Raw genomic sequence first — 18,876 nt, forward strand, 5'->3', positions numbered from 1 at the left:
GCACGCACCTGTAGTTCCAGCTACTCAGAAGACTGAGACAGAAGGATCACCTGAGCCCAGCAGGTCAATGCTGTGGTGGCCGTCTGCATGCCATTGCACTCCAAGCTGGGTGACAGAGTAAGACTCTCACAAAAAAAAAAAAAAAAATGTGTACTGCCTAGGCAACATAATGAGACCCTATGTCTACAAAAAAGTTAAAATCTAAGCCAGGTGCAGTGGCTCACACCTATAATCTCAGCACTTTAGGAGGTCGAGGTGAGAGGATTGCCCGAGCCCATGAGTTCGAGACCAGCCTGGGCAACTTGGTGAGACCCATCTCTACAATAAATAAAAAAATTAGCCAGACACAGTGGCATGTGCCTATAATTCCAGCCACTTGGAAGGTTGAGGTGGAAGGATCACCTGAGCCCAGCAGGTAGAGGCTGCGGTGGCCGTGAGCATGCTTCTGCACTCCAGTCTGGGTGACAGAGTGAGACTCCAACTAAAAAAATTAAAAAATTAAAAAGCTTAGCTGGGTGTGGTGGCGAACCTCTGATCCCAGCTACTCTGGAGGCTGAGGTGAAGGATCGCCTGAGCTCAAGGCTGCAGTGAGCCCTGATTGTACCACTGCACCCTCGCCTGGGTGACAGAGTGAGACTCTGACTCTAATAATAATAATAAATTTGTAAAAGTACATGGATACAAAAAGGAAACCAATTACATTAAAATATTGTTATCAAAATATTAAAATGTTTATGTTATGGTAACTGATTTTTATCAATACATAAAAAGAGTAAGTATAATAGCAATTGTAATTATAAAGTGGTGCTGGATGCAAATGATATTAGATGTATCTTTAGCAGTGATAATGTAAAATGAAAATACCTGCTTTTTTTTTTTTTTTTTTTTTTTTAAATCGGTGTCTCACTCTGTCATCTAGACTGGAGTACAGTGGCACGCTGCTCACGGTCACTGCAGCCTTGACCTTCTGGGTTCAGGTGATCCTTCCGCCTCAGCCTTCCAAGTAGCTGGAACTACAGGAATGTGCCACCATGCCCAGCTAATTTTTTGATTTATTGTAGAGATGAGGTCTCACCATGTTGCCCAGGATTGTCTTGAACCTGCAGGCTCAGGCAATCCTCCTGCCTTCACCTCCCAAAGTGTTGGGATTGCAGGCGTGAGCCACCACACCTGGCTTAATACCTGCTATTTCTATTGGTAAAAACACCAGAGAGAGTTGCCAGTACCAGTGATTTGTTGCCTATGTTCATAACTGAGGGAGTTGTTTAACTTTCTGTTAGAGATTAGTGAAAATAAAAGTGTAATTTTTTTTTCCCTTCCAAGTTCACAGACTTCCTGAATTCTATGATATATAGGCTCAGGTTCAGGATCTCTGGTTTGTGACCATGGGTAAGGCACTTAGCTTCTCGAAGCCTGTTTTTCCATCAGTCCTTAGTGTTTGGCACAGTCCTAACTTATTCACTCTCTCACACTTCTATGCAGTTATTTCTTACCATTTTTGCACCTCAACCCCCATAACTCCTCCCTCATCCTTTCTCTCAGTTGCTTCCTACTTAACTGAGAAAATGGAAGCAATCAGTAAAAAAATGTCTGCAGGCTCCCACCACATCTACCTACCTCTGCATCTGCACCTGCCTTCTCTGCCTGTGGCCTGTTACCAGAGATGAACTGCCCACACTCCTATCTAAAACCAATGGTGAATAGGTCCCATTCCCTCAAACCTTCCCAAGGATACCACTCCAGTAATTCCCCCTTCTCTCTTACGTCATCAAAGTTTTGAGGATGTTCTCAAAATTATTTCCATCAGCATACAAACATGCTATTATTCCCAACTTAAAACGTTTTCTTGATCCTATTTGCTCCCATATTTGGTAAAACTCAGGTTTCTTATATTCTCTGTGTATTCCTTTTTTTCCATCCTTTTAAAACTCACTCCAATCTGGCTTTCATTCTCACCATTTCACCAAAACCGCTCTTATTTAGGATCACCAGTGAACCCACATTGCTAAATCCAGTGGTCAATTCTTTTTTTTGAGTTGGAGTCTCACTCAGTCGCCCAGACTGGAGTGCAGTGGCCGCTCCCGGCCACCGCAGCCTTGACCTGCTGGGCTCCAGCGATCCTTCCGCCTCAGCCTTCCAAGTAGCTGGAACTACAGGCGCGTGCTACCACGCTCGGCTAATTTTTGATTTATTGTAGAGATGAGGTCTCGCCAAGTTGCCCAGGTGGGTCTCGAACCCGCGGGCTCAGGCAATCCACTCACCTCAGCCTCCCAAAGACGCAGGATTACAGGCTGAGCCACTGAACCACTGAGCCAGGCAATTCTTTTTTTTTAAGTAATAGCTTCTTTCAAACACAATTCACATACTATACATTTCATTCATTTGAAGTGTAGTGTGTAATTTAATGATCTTTAGTTTAAGAATATTTTCATTGCTATAGTCAGTTTTTTGTTTTTTGGTTTTTGTTTTGTTTAGAGACAGGGACTCACTGTGTCATCCTGGCTGGAGTGCAAGTGGCAGGATCATAGCTCACTGCACCCTTGACTTCCTGGGCCCAAGTGATTCTCCCGCCTTAGCTTCCTAAGTAGCTGGAACTACAGGCACATGCCACTATGCCTATCTAATGAAAAAACTTTTTTTTTTTTTGTAGAGACAGGGTTTCACTATGTTGCTTGGTCTGGTCTCACACTCCTGGGCTCAAGCAATCCTCCTACCCTGCTGGGATTACAGACATGAGCCACCACACCCAGTCCAGATTGACTCTTTTAAAATAGAATTGACAGCCGGGCTTGGTGACTCAGCCTGTAATCCCAGCACTTTGGGAGGCTGAGGTGAGTGGATTGCCTGAGCCCGCGGGTTCGAGACCCACCTGGGCAACTTGGCGAGACCTCATCTCTACAATAAATCAAAAATTAGCCGGGCGTGGTAGCGTGTGCCTGTACTTCCAGCTACTTGGAAGGCTGAGGCGGAAGGATCACCGGAGCCCAGCAGGTCAAGGTTGCGGTGGCCGGAAGTGGCCACTGCACTCCAGTCTGGGCAACAGAGTGAGACTCCAACTCAAAAAATAAAATAAAATAAAATAAAATTGACTTCATGTTATTCCTCTGTTCAAAACCCTCCAATGACTGGGCTCACTTTGCTCTGGTTGCACTGGCCTTAACTTTTTCTCAAATACTTCAGGTACTCTTCTGGCTTACAGAGTTTGCACTGGCTATTCTTTCTGCCTGGTAAGCAGTTCCTCCAACTGTGCAGCTTAGCCAACCTCCTCACCTCCTTTGGGGAATTGTTTATGCTTCATCTTCACCAGATGGCCTTCTCTGATCACTTTATTTAATATACAGTCAAGCCTCTCCTCTTCCACTTCCAAATCCTCTTACCTTGTTCATTTTTTTCTGTAGCACTTACCACCTTCTAACATACACTATAATATTTCTTATGTTTATTTCTCATGCTTATTTATAGTGCTTGCTTTCGCTCTAGAATATAAGTTCTTCCAAAGCAAAAATCTGTTCATTGATGTATTCCAAGTGTCTAGTATAGGGCCTGGTACAGAGTAAGGGTACAATAAATACTTGTGTGTTTTGTTTTGTTTTGTTTTTTTGAATCAGAGTCTCACTCTGTCACCAAGGTTGGAGTGCAGTGCCATGTTCATGGCTACCACAGTCTTGAGCTGCTAGGCTCAGGCAATCCTTCTGCCTCAGCCTTCCAGGTAGCTGGAACTACAGGCGTGTGCCACTACGCCCTGCTAATTTTTTGATTTATTGTAGAGATGAGGTCTCGCCATGTTGCTCAGGCTGGTCTCGAACTCCTCTTGCCTTCGCCTCCCAAAGTGCTGGAATTATAGGCGTGAGTCACTGCACCCAGCTCAATAAGTATTTGTGGAGTGAATGAGAAGTATGAATAATAATACACTAAAAAGTTATTGTAGGAATTAAATAACAGGCAAAGTTTCTGACACACAATGAACACTTAACGAATGTTAGATCCCTACGTACCTCCCTTCTCAAATATCTTCCCCAGTTACCTGCTTTTAGATCACTGCTCCTCCCTCCTCTCCTGAAATTTTCACCATTCTAATCTCTCCTTTGAGTTTAAGTTTAGGAAAATCACACAAAAGACCACAGATTTCCTTTGAAAAGAAAAAAAAAAAGCCTGTGAGACCAGCTTTACCCATTACCACAACTGTTTATCAAACTGTCACCCAGAGAAACAGAGATCCCTAATAGAGTTGGAGATTTATTGAACTCATTTTAAAAATCAACCTTATTGAAGTGTAATTTATATGCAATACATATTTAATGTCTACTTTTTGATGAGTTTTGACAAGTGTAAAGGTAATTTTATTTGGGGTGGAGGGCATTAAGTTCACCTAGGATTATGCAGGTCCAGAGGTTTAATAGAGAGATCCTGGTTAGGAAAGAGGACAACATAAGGGCACTTGGGAAACACAACTAAATAGGGACAAGTGGAGACACAAGGACAAGCTAAGGCAGGACAGCTAGCATAGGCTTAGATATAGACAGTGAGTTACTTACGGACAGGCTTATATAATTAAGAAATCAGGTGGTCAAGCATCTGGACACCGTCTTATTGGGACATAACTCTTTTTTTTTTTTGAGTTGGAGTCTCACTCTGTCACCCAGGCTGGAGTGCAGTGGCACACTCACAGCCACTGCAGCCTTGACCTGCTGGGCTCAGGTGATCTTTCTGCCTCAGCCTCCCAAGTAGCTGGAACTACAGGTACGTGCCACCACACTCAGTTAATTTTTTGATTTATTGTAGAGATGATGTCTCGCCAAGTTGTCCAGACTGGTCTCAAACCCATGAGCTCAGGCAATCCTCTCGCCTCTGCCTCCCAAAGTGCTGGGATCATAGGCATGAGCCACCATGCCTGGTTGGGACATAACTCTCTTTTTTTTTTTTTTTTGAGTTGGAGTCTCACTCTGTCGCCCAGACTAGAGTGCAGTGGCCGCTCCTGGCCACCGCAGCCTCGCCTGCTGGGCTCCAGCGATCGTTCTGCCTCAACCTTCCGAGTAGCCGGAATTACAGGCACATGCTACCACGCCCGGCTGATTTTTTGATTTATTGTAGAGATGAGGTCTTGCTGCCCAGGTGGGTCTCGAACCCGCGGGTTCAGGCAATCCACTCACCTCAGTCTCCCAAAGGTGCGGGATTACAGGCTGAGCCACCGAGCCCGGCTGGGACATAACTCTTTTAAACAACTACACACTGACTGAAATCCAGGCCCGACCTTGGAATATGGGGTGGCTGGCTAGAAGGACAGAACAGGACAGTAGAGAGTTACCAGAGACACTGAGGCACAGTGTTCTAAGAGAAAACTTAATTAAACAGCAATGTTCCTATTATCTCAAAAGTTTCTTGTAGACACAGACAAGAGCAAAATGGTAAGAATTGAAACCTGTGATCAAAGCTTAGTGTAGAAAATATGTTGCTTAGGCTGAGCATGATGGATCAAGCTTGTAATCCCAGCGCTTTGGGAAGCCAAAGGGAAAGGATTGCCTGAGCTCAGAGGTTCGAGACTAGCCTGGGCAACTTGGTGAAACCTTGTATACAATAAATCAAAAAATTAGCTGGGTGTGGTGGTGTGTTACTGTAGTTCCAGCAACTGGGAAGGCTGAGGCGGAAGGATCGCCTGAGCCCAGAAGGTCGAGGCTGCGGTGACTGTGAATGTGCTACTGCACTCCGGCCTGGGCAGCAGAGTGAGACTGACTCAAAAACAAACAAAGAAATAAATAAATAAAAAAGAAAGAAAAGAAATTAGGTTGCTTGGTCATCATTTTGAACAAAATATAAGCTTTCTGCTAACAGCAAATGTGTGCCCATTCCCTTAAGGCCACCTGCGTTCCTCTCTTGAATTTATCATTTCTTTTCTCTTTCATGAACTACTGGAAACCTCTCATTGAGCCTAGCTCTGAAATGCCTTTCTGGGGCGAGTCAAGGGCCCATGGAACAACTACACCCCATGCCACCCAGCATCGGAGCCTGAGATTGGTCTCGGGGTCTCACTGCACCAGGTTCTGGGCCTACCGAAAGCCTGGCAACTTCATGGCACCTCCTGAGGGCGTGAGCCAGCTCCCTTTCTCACCACTCTGACATGTTTTTGGGCCCCGAGGTGATAGCTGACACTTCTGGCTCTTGGCCCTGCAACTCCCCTGCCGCCGTTTACGCCCCCGTCCCCGTCCGCCGATAGGGGGCGCTCCAGCCTCACGGTTGCCGCCACTACCAAGGGCTAGATAGCCTCTCCAGTCTTGGTTAGGAACAACCTTCGGCTCCGGCGCAGCGCCGTGGCGCGCAAAAAGCAAAAGCGCCGCATGGGTCCCGCCATCCTCGGGTCCCCGGGTCTCTGCGGCTCATGGCCTCCGGGGTGCGAGCCGCTGAGCCAGCCTGTCAGCCAGGCTCCTTTTTTCTTCCGTCCCTCTGCACTTAAGGGAACTGCAACTCCGAATTCACCGTGGCTGGGGGAAGTGAGGCAGGACTGGGGACTCTGGGTGCCAGGTTAAACGCTGGTCGCGGACTCCTCCCCAGAATTGTGACAGCCCAACGCGAGTCTTGCCGATCCAAGAAGACACCGCTGGGGTCTGGGCAGATGGCCCTGGAGGGCGAAGCGCCGCCCACGCGGCTGGGAAACCTCAGGGGTGGCGCTGGCTGGGGGCGGGTTCCTGGCGGAGGGCGGGGCAGACCTGGGCTACCGGGTGTGCCAGCCAAGCCCTGCACAGCGGAGGTGGCGGCGGTGGCCCTCGCCCGTGGCCCCCGTGCTTCCTTGCGCTCGAACTCACGCCATGGAGGAACAACTCCAGGACCCTCTGAGCGGGAAGCTCCGACTCCGCTTCTCCCCTGCGGCGCGCACCAGCCTCTTACTGCTCAGGCTCAACGACGCGGCGCTGCGGGCATTGCAAGAGTGTCACCGGCAACAGGTGAGGACGGCTCCCTTCTTCCCCGGCCCCCACCCCTCGGGACCTTGGGCCTCAGCCGGCGACCCTGGAGAAGGCACCAGGGAGAGGGAGCGGCATCCGCAGGCTCTGGCTTCCCCACCTCTCCAAGTGAAGCCTGAGGCAGGTGACCCCCGGCCCCGGACGCCGGATCCAGGGGACATGGCTTCACCTGCGCTCAGGTCGCATCTGTGCTCTCCCCACAGGTACGGCCAGTGATTGCTTTCCAAGGCCACCGAGGGGTAAGTGTGGGCTCAGGGTGTGTGAGTGGGGTGCCTGGAGAAGGTACCAGGGGTGAAGGAGCACAGACGTGGGCTACAGGAAAGTGCGGTCAGGGCCGGAGGTCACGGCCTGAGGATGTTCCGAGAACTGAATCCCGTGTGGGACGAGGGAGCTGCTGGGGTTGTGGCCCCAGGAGGCTGTGGTTGAGGAGACGGTGCCGTTTTGGCCTCCTGGGGATCTCAGGCCCTGCTGCACCTGGTGTGCTAACGAGCCCCGTGGGACCCATCTTCAGTCTTTGGCTCTGGGAGGAGTGGCGTTGGCAGGAGGGGGAGGGGCTGACTTCATGGGGCTTACCGTCTCCTTTCAACCTCCAGTATCTGAGGCTCCCAGGCCCTGGCTGGTCCTGCCTCTTCTCCTTCATAGTGTCCCAGTGTGGCCAGGAAGGCGCTGGTGGTAGCTTGGATCTTGTGTACCAACGCTTAGGCAGGTAAGGGGGAACCATAGCAGGTAAGAGTTTGTGCAAAGTGGGGGAGGGGAATGTGAAGAGGTGCTTTAAAGCTCTCCACCCTGCTGGTTTTTTCCACCATCCCTTCCCAGATCTCGGCCTAACCACCTCCACTGCCTGGGCCCACTCAAGGAGCGCCTCACTGTTTGGGCAACCATGGATTCTATCCCAGCTCCATCAACAGTTCAGGGACACAACCTGACTGAAGATGCCAGACACCCTGAGAGTTGGCAGAACACGGACTATTCTGAAGGAGATGCAGTGTCACAGCCACAGATGGTACTGGAAGAGGTGAGGCCAGAAACTGCAGGGAGTTGTGATAAGGTGGGGCGAGGCCTGAAGTCCAGGGTATCCCAAAGTGCTCTAGGGAGCAAGTGCTCCTGCCACTTTCCCCACTAGGTGTCAGATCCACTGGCAAGCAACCAAGAACAGTCACTCCCAGGATCCTCAAGGGAGCACATGGCACAGTGGGAAGCGAGGTACTTGAGACAGGGTGGGACTAACACGGGAGGCCTTGGTATTGTCTTCCTCTGTAATCTCCACTCTTAAATGCTGTCGCTCTATCTCCTACTCTGATCATCTGTCCCACTCCCTAAAATCTCCTAGGAACCAGGCCCATCTTCCAAACAGAGAGCTTGATCAGGCACTGCCTTCCTCTGTCAGCCGGAAACGTCTGAACAAGGTAGGCTGTAATGGCAAGGGCTTTGAGAACACTTTCAAGCTAAAATGTATACAAATTGGGAGCTCATTATATGGGAGGAATTATTATTTTTAGAGATAGGGTCTTGTCCAGTGCCGTGTCATGATCATATCTCACTGCAGCCTTGAACTCCTAGGCTCAAGCAGTCTTAAATAGAATTTTTGAGAGAAAGGCACAGTAGGAAGCTCCTGGCCAACTTTGACATCACAGATATTTTCCTAACAGAAACGTCCAGCACCTGTAGCCACTGTAGAACTAGAAGAAAAGAGGTTCAGAGCTCTGCCTCAAGGTGCAAGTCCTCTACAAGGGCTGCCCAATCAGGAGTTACAAGAAAGAGAAGACTGGGAGCAAGATGAAGACACAGACCCCAGGCTGGAGCACAGTTCCTCAGTCCAAGCAGGTGAGGTAATGAGAGGAGAGTAGAAATGCCCACAGTGGAAGAGACTTATAATCACTTTTGCCTTTTCCTGCTTCCTTCCTAGACTCTGAATCCTCAAGCTCTGAAGAGTTACCAGATTACCTCCTGTGAGTTCCCTGCCTTTTTTTTTTTTTTCCTTTTTTGAGGCAGTCTCATTCTGTCTAGAGTGCAGTGGCATTACAGCTCACCACAGCCTTGACCTCCTGGGCTTGGGCGATCCTTCTGTCTCAGCCTCCTGAATAGCTGGGACTTACAGACGCATGCCACTGTGCCTGGCTAATTTTTTTTGTATAGATGAAGTTTCAGTATTGTTGCCCAGGCTCGCCTTGGACTCCTGGCCTCAAACGATCCTCCCACCCCACCTTGGTCTCCCAAACTGCTGGGATTATGGTTCAATTTCATCAGGCCTTGTGCATGTATTAAGACAAACTTCCTGGATGCTGGGAGCTTTTGAGGGCAATGAAATTGAGGGTGACAACTCTTTGCTCCTGGCAGGCAATACAGGACCATCCATAGTGCAGAGCAGCAACATGCCTATGAGCAGGACTTTGAGACAGATTATGTTGAATACCGCATACTGCACGCCCGCGTTGGTGCTGCAAGCCAAAGGTTCATGGAGTTGGGAGCAGAGATCAAGAGAGTTCAGCAAGGAACCCCAGAATACAAGGTAAGGACTGGACACAGGTTGGCCTTCCAGCTCTACTGGCCACTAATCCTTTGCTAACTACCCAGAAGTCTGTGTTTGTATAGTGACCAAGGAAAGTGATAAGCAAACCTGTTTGGGGAGCAAAATTAGTATCATTTGGTAGAATGAGAAGTTACTTCCCTCTCTTATGTTTTACATCACACAGAGATGAGCTGGACCTCTTTTATTTCTTATTGCTGAACTCAGTGCTAGTATTTTCTGTTTCAGGTGCTGGAAGATAAGATAGTCCAAGAGTATAAAAAGTTCAGGAAGGTAAGACTAGGTCTGGGAATGGAAGGAGGTAGAAATAAGGATTTTTGCTTTTTGACATGATCTTTTTCTCTGCAGCGGTACCCAAGTTACAGGGAAGAAAAGTGCCGCTGTGAGTACCTGCATCAGAAATTGTCCCACATTAAAGGTCTCATCCTGGAGTTTGAGAAAAAGAACAGGGGCAGCTGAAGCTGTCAAGAGGGCTCTTGAACCTCTGCTCAGTGATATGAAAGAAGAAAGCAGCTACAAACTAGAGTGCAACGATCTGCTTTCCTTATGCTGGCCACTAGAGTCAATGGTGTCAAATAGAGAACTGCTCTAGGTTCTGAAGGGCTGATTTTCATTTTGCTGTATTTTAATTTTTAGGGTGTGGGCACTGTGCCAAGACTCCACAGCTGTGCCCATGAGTCTAGGAAAAGTGACAGAGACTTGGCTTCTTCACCTTTAGTTCAGCCAAGTTATTTTCAAATTTTGAGAAATGGCATTTCCAAGATAAGATAACTTGAGGACATTAGACAAACTCAAGTGAATTTAGCCTGGTGGCTTCCCAAAGGAAAGAATAATGAGGATTGTATAGGTAACAGAGCTAAAGGAACTTGTAGCCTAACTGGATATAATGGGAAAGGGCTTGGGTGTTACCCATGTACTGAAAGTGAATTCTTCTACAAACATGGTTAAAAAGTTAAAGCTAACTGCTTCTGTGTCCTTTGTACAAGTTTATATATTTTCCTCAACTCTTCCAAGTTACTAATTCTTATCCCTGGCCTCATATCCTTGAACTGCTTCTAGTGTTCTCTAAATAATTAGATCCCTAGGCCCCAGCCCAGGTGTTATGAATTAGAATCTCCAAGACTATGGTTTAGGTAGTTTTTTAAAGTTCTGAGCATGACCCTGATGTATATTTTGCTCTACCAAATACATCTTAAAATTGCCAATTAGAGATTATCATTATAATAGAAAGAAAGCTCTCCTTTTCCTTTTCTAAACAAAGGTTTATAGGATCACCTACAATTAGGGCTATTTGGAATTATCCAGTGACTGAAAACTATTACTGTGGGGAGGATTTTAGATTTATCTACAAAAAGGTTCTGTTCAATTCATTTGAACAAAAGAGATCACTTCAGTCCTATCCTTTTTGTTCCTCACTGTTACAGAAGAAAGTGGATGCTTCACTTCCCTCCAGAAATGACACTGCCTTTCCCAGTTCCACTGGAGAGGGAAGTTAGTGCACCACACCCTAAGCTTTGAGGGAGAGAGCTATACTCAGCAGTGTCAGCAATTTCTGAAGCAACTTGGATAGAACTCCAACCTGATGCCACACCCATGGCAAGGCATTTCTTGGGAGGTATAAACATGCAGTAAGCTTGGCTGCATGGCAAGGATAAACAGGAACCCATCCTTAGGGCATGGGCAGGGCTAGAAATAGCCTACAAAGGCCAGGAACAGTGGCTCACACCTATAATCCCAGTACTTTGGGAGACTGGGATGAGAAGATTGCCTGGGTTCGAGACCAGCCTGGGCAATTTGACAAGATCTCATCTCTACGATAAAAAATTTAAAAAACAGCCGAGCAAGGTGGCGCATACCTATAGTTCCAGCTACTTGGAAGGCTGAGGTGGAAAGGTCATGTGAGTCCAGCAGGTTGAAGCTGCAGTGGCTGTGAGCATGCCACGGCACTCCAGTCTGGGCAACAGAGTAACAGACGCCAACTCAAAAAAAAAAAAGAAAAAGAAACAGCCTATCAAGAAAGGCCCCTCACCTGTTCTAATCACAGGGCTAGGGCTCGGGCAATAAACATGTAAAGAGAGCAAGAGATGAGAAATTTGCAAAGGATTTCAAGGTGATAATTATGGACCCAGCTAGTCAGTCTACAGCTCCAGTGACCAGTATGATAGCCACATGTGGCTATTTAAATTAATGAAAATTAAAAATGTAGTTCCAGCAGGGCTTGGTGGCTCAGCCTGTAATCCCACGCCTTTGGGAGGCTAAGGTGAGTGGACTGACTGAGCCCGCCTGGGTTCGAGACCCGCCTGGGCAGTGAGACCTCATCTCTACAATAAGTCAAAAAATCAGCCGGGCATGGTGGCGCACGCCTGTAGTTTCAGCTACTTGGAAGGCTGAGGCGGAAGGATCACCAGAGCCCAGCAGGACGAGGCTGCGGTGGCCGGGAGCGGCTACTGCACTCCAGTCTGGGCGACAGAGTGAGACTCCAACTCAAAAAAAAAAAAAAAATGTAGTTCCTAGCCTTATTTCAGGTAGTCCATAACTACATGTATTGAACAGAACATATTACAGAACATTTCTATCAATATAGTAAGCTCTATTGGACAGTGATAGTCTAGAGAAACTTTGGTTCTCAATCCCATAGAAAAAAGACAGTTTAAAGGGGGCTCATTTATTGTCACTGTTCCAAATGTACAAAAAAAATTAGAAAATAACCCCCCAACTCAATCCCGCCCACCCCCACAACATTCCCCCCAACACAAATAATTTTTCCCAAAACCACAAACATAAACTGGTCCTGGTAGTTCCATAAACAGTGCAGCTAAGAAACAGTTTAGAGAAAATTTAACGGGATTCAGAATATATCCATTCTGTCCTCTCAGCCGTGAGAGGTAATAATTCCACATGGGTACCAGTCCTCCCCAATGGTTTTCCCATCTCTGGTGGAAGAGTCCTTTTTTAAAGTGGTATGTTTGGCTACTGCTTTAGAGATCCTCCTGTGCCTTCTTCTTCTTCTTGGGTTTTTCTTCTTGAATTACAGGGGGGTTTGTAGCTTCTCTCTGTAGATAGCTAATAAAATCACTTAATTCACGGCCACCCTGAAAACAGAAAAATTACTCTGAAAATTTAACTTTTAAAGAACCCTGATTCCACCCCCTACCCCAAATAGGAAGACTTTCGAGTTTGTAAAAGCACATCACCAACCACATATATTGACTATGAGAGCATAGATAGTTTCCAATTAAATAAACCCAATTAAAGAACTGGATAAAGCTGGGCTCAGTGGCTCAGCCTGTAATCCCGCGCCTTAGGAGGCTGAGGTGAGTGGATTGCCTGAGCCCGTGGTTCGAGACCCGCCTGGGCAACTTGGCGAGACCTCATCTCTACAATAAATCAAAAATTAGCCAGGTGTGGTAGCGCGCGCCTGTAGTTCCAGCTACTTGGAAGGCTGAGGCGGAAGGATCGCCGGAGCCCAGCAGGTCGAGGCTGCAGTGGCCGCTCACTCCAGTCTGGGCTTCAGAGTGAGACTCCAACTCAAAAAATAAAAATAAAAAAATAAAAAATAAAGAACTGAATATGTGTAAGTGCATGTGTATATGTCTGTGTATGCATTTCTTTATGTCTGTGTGTATATTTGTGGGGAGATGGGACAATGCACTTACTTCATATTTCTTTGGATTTAGCTTCTTATTGGCTGGAGAGAAGTAGATGGTAGGAAAACTGGGAAAATAAAAATTTATTAATTTCAGTTTCCAGAACAACTCTGACATTTACTTCCTTAATAACTGTTTCTAAGAATAATTTCTCTTCATGGTTTCCAATCTCACCAGATACTATTTTCCATCAGTGGCTAAATTACATCCTGTCAAAACTCAGCAACATAAGAGCTCACAAAACTTCTGACAGTCATGCGGCCCAAGTTGTGGAACTCTAAGCTAGGAAGGAATCAGTGGTTCTGCCCTCAACTGGAATATGCAGGCCCTCACAATATTATGCACAGTAAATAAGTGGCTTCCTGGTGGTTTATAAGCTTTGCTCTATCAATTGTCTAGATACATTTGTTAATTTTTAAGCTGCTTACCCTCTGACTTCATATGGAGAAGGCACATCATTGGCTGTGGCATCCATCTTGGCTATGACAATATTAGGGTCTTTGCTGAGCTGTTAATAAAAAGGTTAGATCTTTAAATTTCAAGTGTTCAGCGGTTGAGGGACACTTGTCAATTCAGGACTTAAAACAATCTCATTCTTCAAACACCTGGATAAGTTGCTGCTCAGATGGGAAGAGTGGCTTGTAGATAGTACCTAACCTTCACAAGCTCCTTTTTCTCTTGGCTTCTATATATTAAGACTCTATACACAGCTGCCTTCAAATGTACCTGGCCTGAACAAGACATTAAAAGGGTTAAGCCAAGTGTTTTAAGATGAAGGAGCATATGGATTCATATAAGCCATTACCAAAATTTAGAACTTCTTAGATATTGTTAACCAAAATCTAGATTGAGTCTGAGGAATGGAATGTTAAAAGTAGGTATCTAAGGTACTGCACAGGCTAGAGACACTAGGGGACAATCAAGAGAAAAATCATTAAACAGTAGATGAGAAGATTTACCAGTGCTACTATACTTAGGAATTAAACTAATTAAGGTAACTAATTAGCCAATGCAGTAGGTAAACCTCCTGCCTGTGCTCAAAATTTATCTTCAGATTAGGGTTCAGACTTACCTTCTCTCCCAGTTCTTTATACTTGGGCTCCAGATTCTTACAATGGCCACACCAAGGGGCATAAAATTCAATCAGCACATCTTTATTTTCATTATTCACTATTTCATCAAAATTCTCTGCTACCACTACCTGGAAAACACAAGATTCCCTAGTTGGTAAGGTGACATAATAAATTCACAAGCTGTATTTATTTCTGGACCCAATACCTCTCAAATTTGGTATGTTACCACAGAAAGTAAGTCAAGAAAATCCAAATCACATTTCCAGACTGCATTAAAATTATTCTTAGGGGTTAGGGATTAGCTTGCTCTCCCCGCAAAGAGTAATCTGCCCCAGTATAAATTCCATCAGAAAATTCCTGGCCATACCAAGTATTATTTATGAGCTCTGCCAATACTTAGGACTCAAAGGTGCCAAAAACAAAAAACAAAAAAACAAAAAATAAGAGAAAGAGATGGTCAACAAGGTCTTCATTTAGACCCAGTATTTTTGGAACAAAGAAATGAGGAGAGGCTGGGCAAGGTGGCTCATGCCTGTAATCCCAGCACTTAGGGAGGCTGAGGCAGGAAGTCTGCTTGAGCCCAGGAGTTCAAGACCAGCCTATGCAACATAGCAAGATGTTGTCTCTACACAAATTAAAAAAAATTAGCCAGGTGTAGTGGTGCATGCAGGTAGTCCCAGCTACTTGGGAGGCTGGAGCAGAAAGGATCACCTAAGCCTAGAAGGTTGAAGCTGTGGTGAACCATGATGGAGTCACTGCACTCCAGAATGGGTAACAGTGAGACACTGTCTCAAAATAAAAATTAAAAAAATGAAAGACACAACCACTTATAGCCTGGTGAGGCAGGGAGCACCTCACCTTTACGGGACCATCATTGCTCTCTGGGATAGGCTCAGACTTCAAGTATCTCTTCAGGCTGCCATCAAAGTACTCCTGCAGGAACCTCTCAAGAGCCTTGCCGTCACGTCTGCAATTGGAAAAACAAGGGTTAGGATTAATTTACTCTCACCACTGAGAGGATTAAAAGGAATTTCTTTGAATAGTTTCTATATATTTTAGCTTCAATTTCAAGAATTAAAAAAAAAGGGTACTCTTATCCCTTAATATGCAGAACTACTGACCAAACAAGAAACAAACCATCTCTATTTCTGGTGTGTCCTTTGTGGATCAGAAAGTTTGGAGAAGGACGAAACAAGGTAAGACCTGGTTCTTTTATAAATATGAACTGCCTGAAGATTAAAGAACCATGTCTTATCTTGTTGCTCTGGAGAATAGTGCATATTTACAATATTTTGTTTTACTGATTGGCTCACAAGGAAGATTTTCTCGTCTCAATCTTCCAAAGTCTCAGAAGGTAAACCAGAACTAATCTTGGTTTGGAAAGTTAAGAGAACCTGGTACTAATCCTAGCTCCACTCATGTGTCTGTGGTGTCAAGAGCTCTCCAATGTTCTGAGTTTACTTTAGACGCATGTGGTATCCAAGAAGACAAAACATTCTGTAGGGATGGGAGTTGAATGGTTAGGTTTGACTTGAAATTGCATCAATCTTTTTTTTTTTTTTTTTTTTTTTTGAGTTAGAGAGTCTCACTCTGTCGCCTAGACTGGAGTGCAGTGGCTGCTCCTGGCCACCGCAGCCTCAACCTGCTGGGCTCCGGCGATCCTTCTGCCTCAGCCTTCCACGTAGCTGGAACTACAGGTGCGCGCTACCACACCCGGCTAATTTTTTGATTTATTGTAGAGATGAGGTCTCACCAAGTTGCCCAGGCGAGTCGTGAACCCACGGGCTCAGGCAATTCACTCACCTCAGCCTCCCAAGGTGTGGGATTACAGGCTGAGCCACTGAGCCCGGCTGAAATTGCATCAATCTTAAGAAAGCTATCCAATCTTCTACTAGTTTTTTTTTGTTTTTTTTTTTAATAGGAGTCTTACTCTGTCACCCTGGCTGGAGGGCAATGGTAGGTCCCGGCCACAGCAGCCTTGACCTGCTGGGCTCTGGCCATCCTTCCACCTCACCCTTCCAAGTAGCTGCAACTACAGGCACGTGCCACCATGCCCGGCTAATTTTTTGATTTACTGTAGAGATGGGATCTCGCCAAGTTGCCCAGGCCAGTCTCGAACCCATGGGCCCAGGCAATCCTCTCACCTTGGCCTCCCAAAGTGCTGGGATTATAGGCATGAGCCACCATGCCTGGCCTCTATCCACTACTTCTAATGGTTGAGTAGAATCAAGAATCCCAAGCTGCCACCCTTTTGTTAGTTTTTGGGATTCGTTAAGGGCCATGATCTTTAAAGCATCCATAATTAACTTTAGAAAAATGACAGTCACAGGTCTTCACTACAAGATCTATCTTCACATTTCAGTATTATTGTTCTTTCCTTTGTAGTATATAAAAGGCATTCATAATTTCATTGCAGAATCAAATTCCAAAACCATGTTAACTAGCAACTCACGAGAACTCTTCCTGCATGACAAACTTCTCTCCTTTAGCAGTTCTGATAGCAACAACAGGAATCTCTCCAGCAGTGCTTTCCAAGCCAAAATCAGAAAGTTCATGGCTAAAGGTTTTGCGGCTAGCTACAGCAAAGTTGAGTTTGTGTCCAGCATCCAGGAATTTCTTTGCCACCATCATTACTCTGTGGAAAACAAGAGATATTTGTGCCAAGACTATCCTAGAGTGGCAAAGTACCTTTGAGACTAAGTTCTATAGTCCATGCAACCCTCTGGAATCAATCTGAACAATCAGGATTACAGTATACTTCAATGTCTTACTGAATTTCACTGCCAAATTGGTGTTAGCCAATCAAACAATACAGTCCCATTGAATCTTGCTTCATTAGATAACTGTAAAAATCTATTTTAGGCATAATGACTGATCTAAAAATAAAAATAATGAGGATAAAAATGCACTGATGTGAAAGTAGGCACAATGTTTTCAGTGCATTTGACATCAGATTTGCATCCTTTACAGGAAGGTTTGGAGTCACTGTGTTACAAAGCAAAGAAACACCTATGAAAGACATGCCCAGTAGATTTCAGAAAACAGTTTATGCTATTTGTCCTTACGGCTTCAAATTCTTGGGAGCCACATGTTCCCATTTTTTTCTGCTCTTACACCACACATGATAACAGGATAGTTAGAAGGGACTGTTTATACATTGCATAAACTTGTTCACAGGGGACAAACATAATTCTTATTACCTGTTTCTCCAGTAGTTGGAACCTTTAGCATTCTTTTCATAGTCTACATCATAGTAAGCAATAAGTAAGTCCTTGCCCTGTATCAAATCTTTATTGTCTTCTGTCATGTGAGGGCAGATACCAAAACTGAAACAAAATAATGCATTATCAACTAGATTGGCAGATTTATAGCTGTATAATGGAATTATCATGAAGTATTTATCTGATACCATTTATAAAGGAGAGATTTTCAATATTTAAGTAGTAAACACCTTATACGATATGATTTTTAGTGCCCACATGCTACTGCCTATTTTTTTTGAAACACAGTTTCACTTTGTTGCCGAGGGTAGAGTGTAGTGTGGCATGACCACAGCTTACCACAGCCTTGAACTTCTAGGCTCAAGAGATCCTCCTGCCACGGCCTTCCAAGAAGCTACAGGTGCACACTACCACACCTGGCTATTTTTCTATTTTTTGTGGAGACAGGGTCTTGCTTTGTAGCCCAGGCTGGCCTCAAGTGATCCTCTGGCCTTGGCCTCCCAAAGTGCTGAGATTACAGGTGTGAGCCACCGTGCTCAGCTTACTGCTTTAATACAAACTTAAAGCTATTATTGTTACAACTCCCTGAATAAGTTATGTAAGCCAAAACATGGTGCTGCTTAATAACAGGTAAATAAACTAAAATGAAACAAAGAAATTCCAGACAAAGTATAAAGAAGTACTCACATGTTTTCCTGGATAAACTTTTTAATCTTGCCACTGGTCATTTTCTGTTCTGTATATGCCACAGTCTTATCCTCAAACTTGTTAATCAGATGTGAAGGACGAAATAAGGTGATACCCCTTTAAAAAAAAGTTTCAGTAAGTAGACAGCAGAGGAACTGTCCCTCATCTTTTATTTAAAGCTTAGACTTTCTACATCTGCTGACACTTTTACTATCACCCTCTAAGCAAAAAAGACTTTTCTGGTACCACAGACTTGACACTATGACCTTCTTGTCAACACTAAGATGCTAACCACCTTAATCCTGAGTGTAACAATTGGGTATAAGGTTTTAACTAATCTTGGTTTGGAAAGTTAAGAGAACCTGCTTCTAAACCCAGCTCCACCACTCATTTCAAACACCTTGGTCCAGGTATTCATTTCATCTTTCCGGGCATCAGCTTTTTCTCAACTTTCAGTTTTCTCACTTCAAAAGGGAGTTACAATAATCTCCAAACCTTTACAAAGCAGGAACAGCTGGGCTCGGTGGCTCAGCCTGTAATCCCGCGCCTTTGGGAGGCTGAAGTTAGTGGATTGCCTGAGCCCACGGGTTCGAGACCCACCTGGGCAGCGAGACCTCATCTCTACAATAAATCAAAAAATAAGCCAGGCGTGGTAATGCATGCCTGTAATTCCGGCTACTCGGAAGGTTGGGGCGGAAGGATCGCCGGAGCCCAGCAGGTCGAGGCTGCGGTGGCCAGGAGCGGCCACTGCACTCCAGTCTGTGAGAC

At 45.4% G+C, this 18,876-nt stretch overlaps 2 protein-coding genes across 2 annotated transcripts in view; one reads left to right on the top strand and one right to left on the bottom strand.

Moving 5' to 3' along the window:
- The first annotated feature begins 6,642 nt into the window (after positions 1–6,642).
- Positions 6,643–10,219, top strand: ELL3 (elongation factor for RNA polymerase II 3). The gene is made up of 11 exons (XM_008059613.2): positions 6,643–6,935; positions 7,157–7,192; positions 7,547–7,659; positions 7,770–7,968; positions 8,077–8,156; positions 8,284–8,359; positions 8,603–8,777; positions 8,860–8,902; positions 9,291–9,462; positions 9,709–9,753; positions 9,829–10,219. The coding sequence occupies exons 1-11, from the start codon at positions 6,801–6,803 to the stop codon at positions 9,937–9,939; spliced, it is 1,185 nt and encodes a 394-aa protein (XP_008057804.2). The 5' UTR covers positions 6,643–6,800; the 3' UTR covers positions 9,940–10,219.
- Positions 10,220–12,124: 1,905 nt separating this feature from the next.
- The window catches only part of PDIA3 (protein disulfide isomerase family A member 3), a 24,762-nt gene continuing 18,010 nt past the window's right edge, over positions 12,125–18,876 (bottom strand). The window contains exons 5-12 of the mRNA XM_021713148.1: positions 18,109–18,225; positions 17,401–17,526; positions 16,653–16,835; positions 15,059–15,167; positions 14,200–14,328; positions 13,556–13,635; positions 13,137–13,194; positions 12,125–12,572 (exon numbers count right to left, since the gene is read on the bottom strand). Coding sequence (XP_021568823.1) covers positions 12,459–12,572; positions 13,137–13,194; positions 13,556–13,635; positions 14,200–14,328; positions 15,059–15,167; positions 16,653–16,835; positions 17,401–17,526; positions 18,109–18,149 — 840 coding nt within the window. The 5' untranslated portion in view covers positions 18,150–18,225 and the 3' untranslated portion in view covers positions 12,125–12,458. The remainder of the gene's footprint in view (positions 12,573–13,136; positions 13,195–13,555; positions 13,636–14,199; positions 14,329–15,058; positions 15,168–16,652; positions 16,836–17,400; positions 17,527–18,108; positions 18,226–18,876) is intronic.

Source organism: Carlito syrichta, unplaced genomic scaffold (genome assembly GCF_000164805.1).
Source record: "Carlito syrichta isolate Samal-C Ts95f unplaced genomic scaffold, Tarsius_syrichta-2.0.1 Scaffold304305, whole genome shotgun sequence".
Taxonomy (NCBI): Eukaryota; Metazoa; Chordata; class Mammalia; order Primates; family Tarsiidae; genus Carlito; species Carlito syrichta.

Coding starts and splice junctions, on each gene's coding strand:
- ELL3 (XM_008059613.2), top strand. CDS start 6,801: ATGGAGGAACAACTCCAGGACCCTCTGAGCGGGAAGCTCCGACTCCGC. Junction 7,969..8,076: donor CACAGATGGTACTGGAAGAG/GTGAGGCCAGAA, acceptor TTTCCCCACTAG/GTGTCAGATCCACTGGCAAG. Junction 8,778..8,859: donor CAGTTCCTCAGTCCAAGCAG/GTGAGGTAATGA, acceptor CTTCCTTCCTAG/ACTCTGAATCCTCAAGCTCT.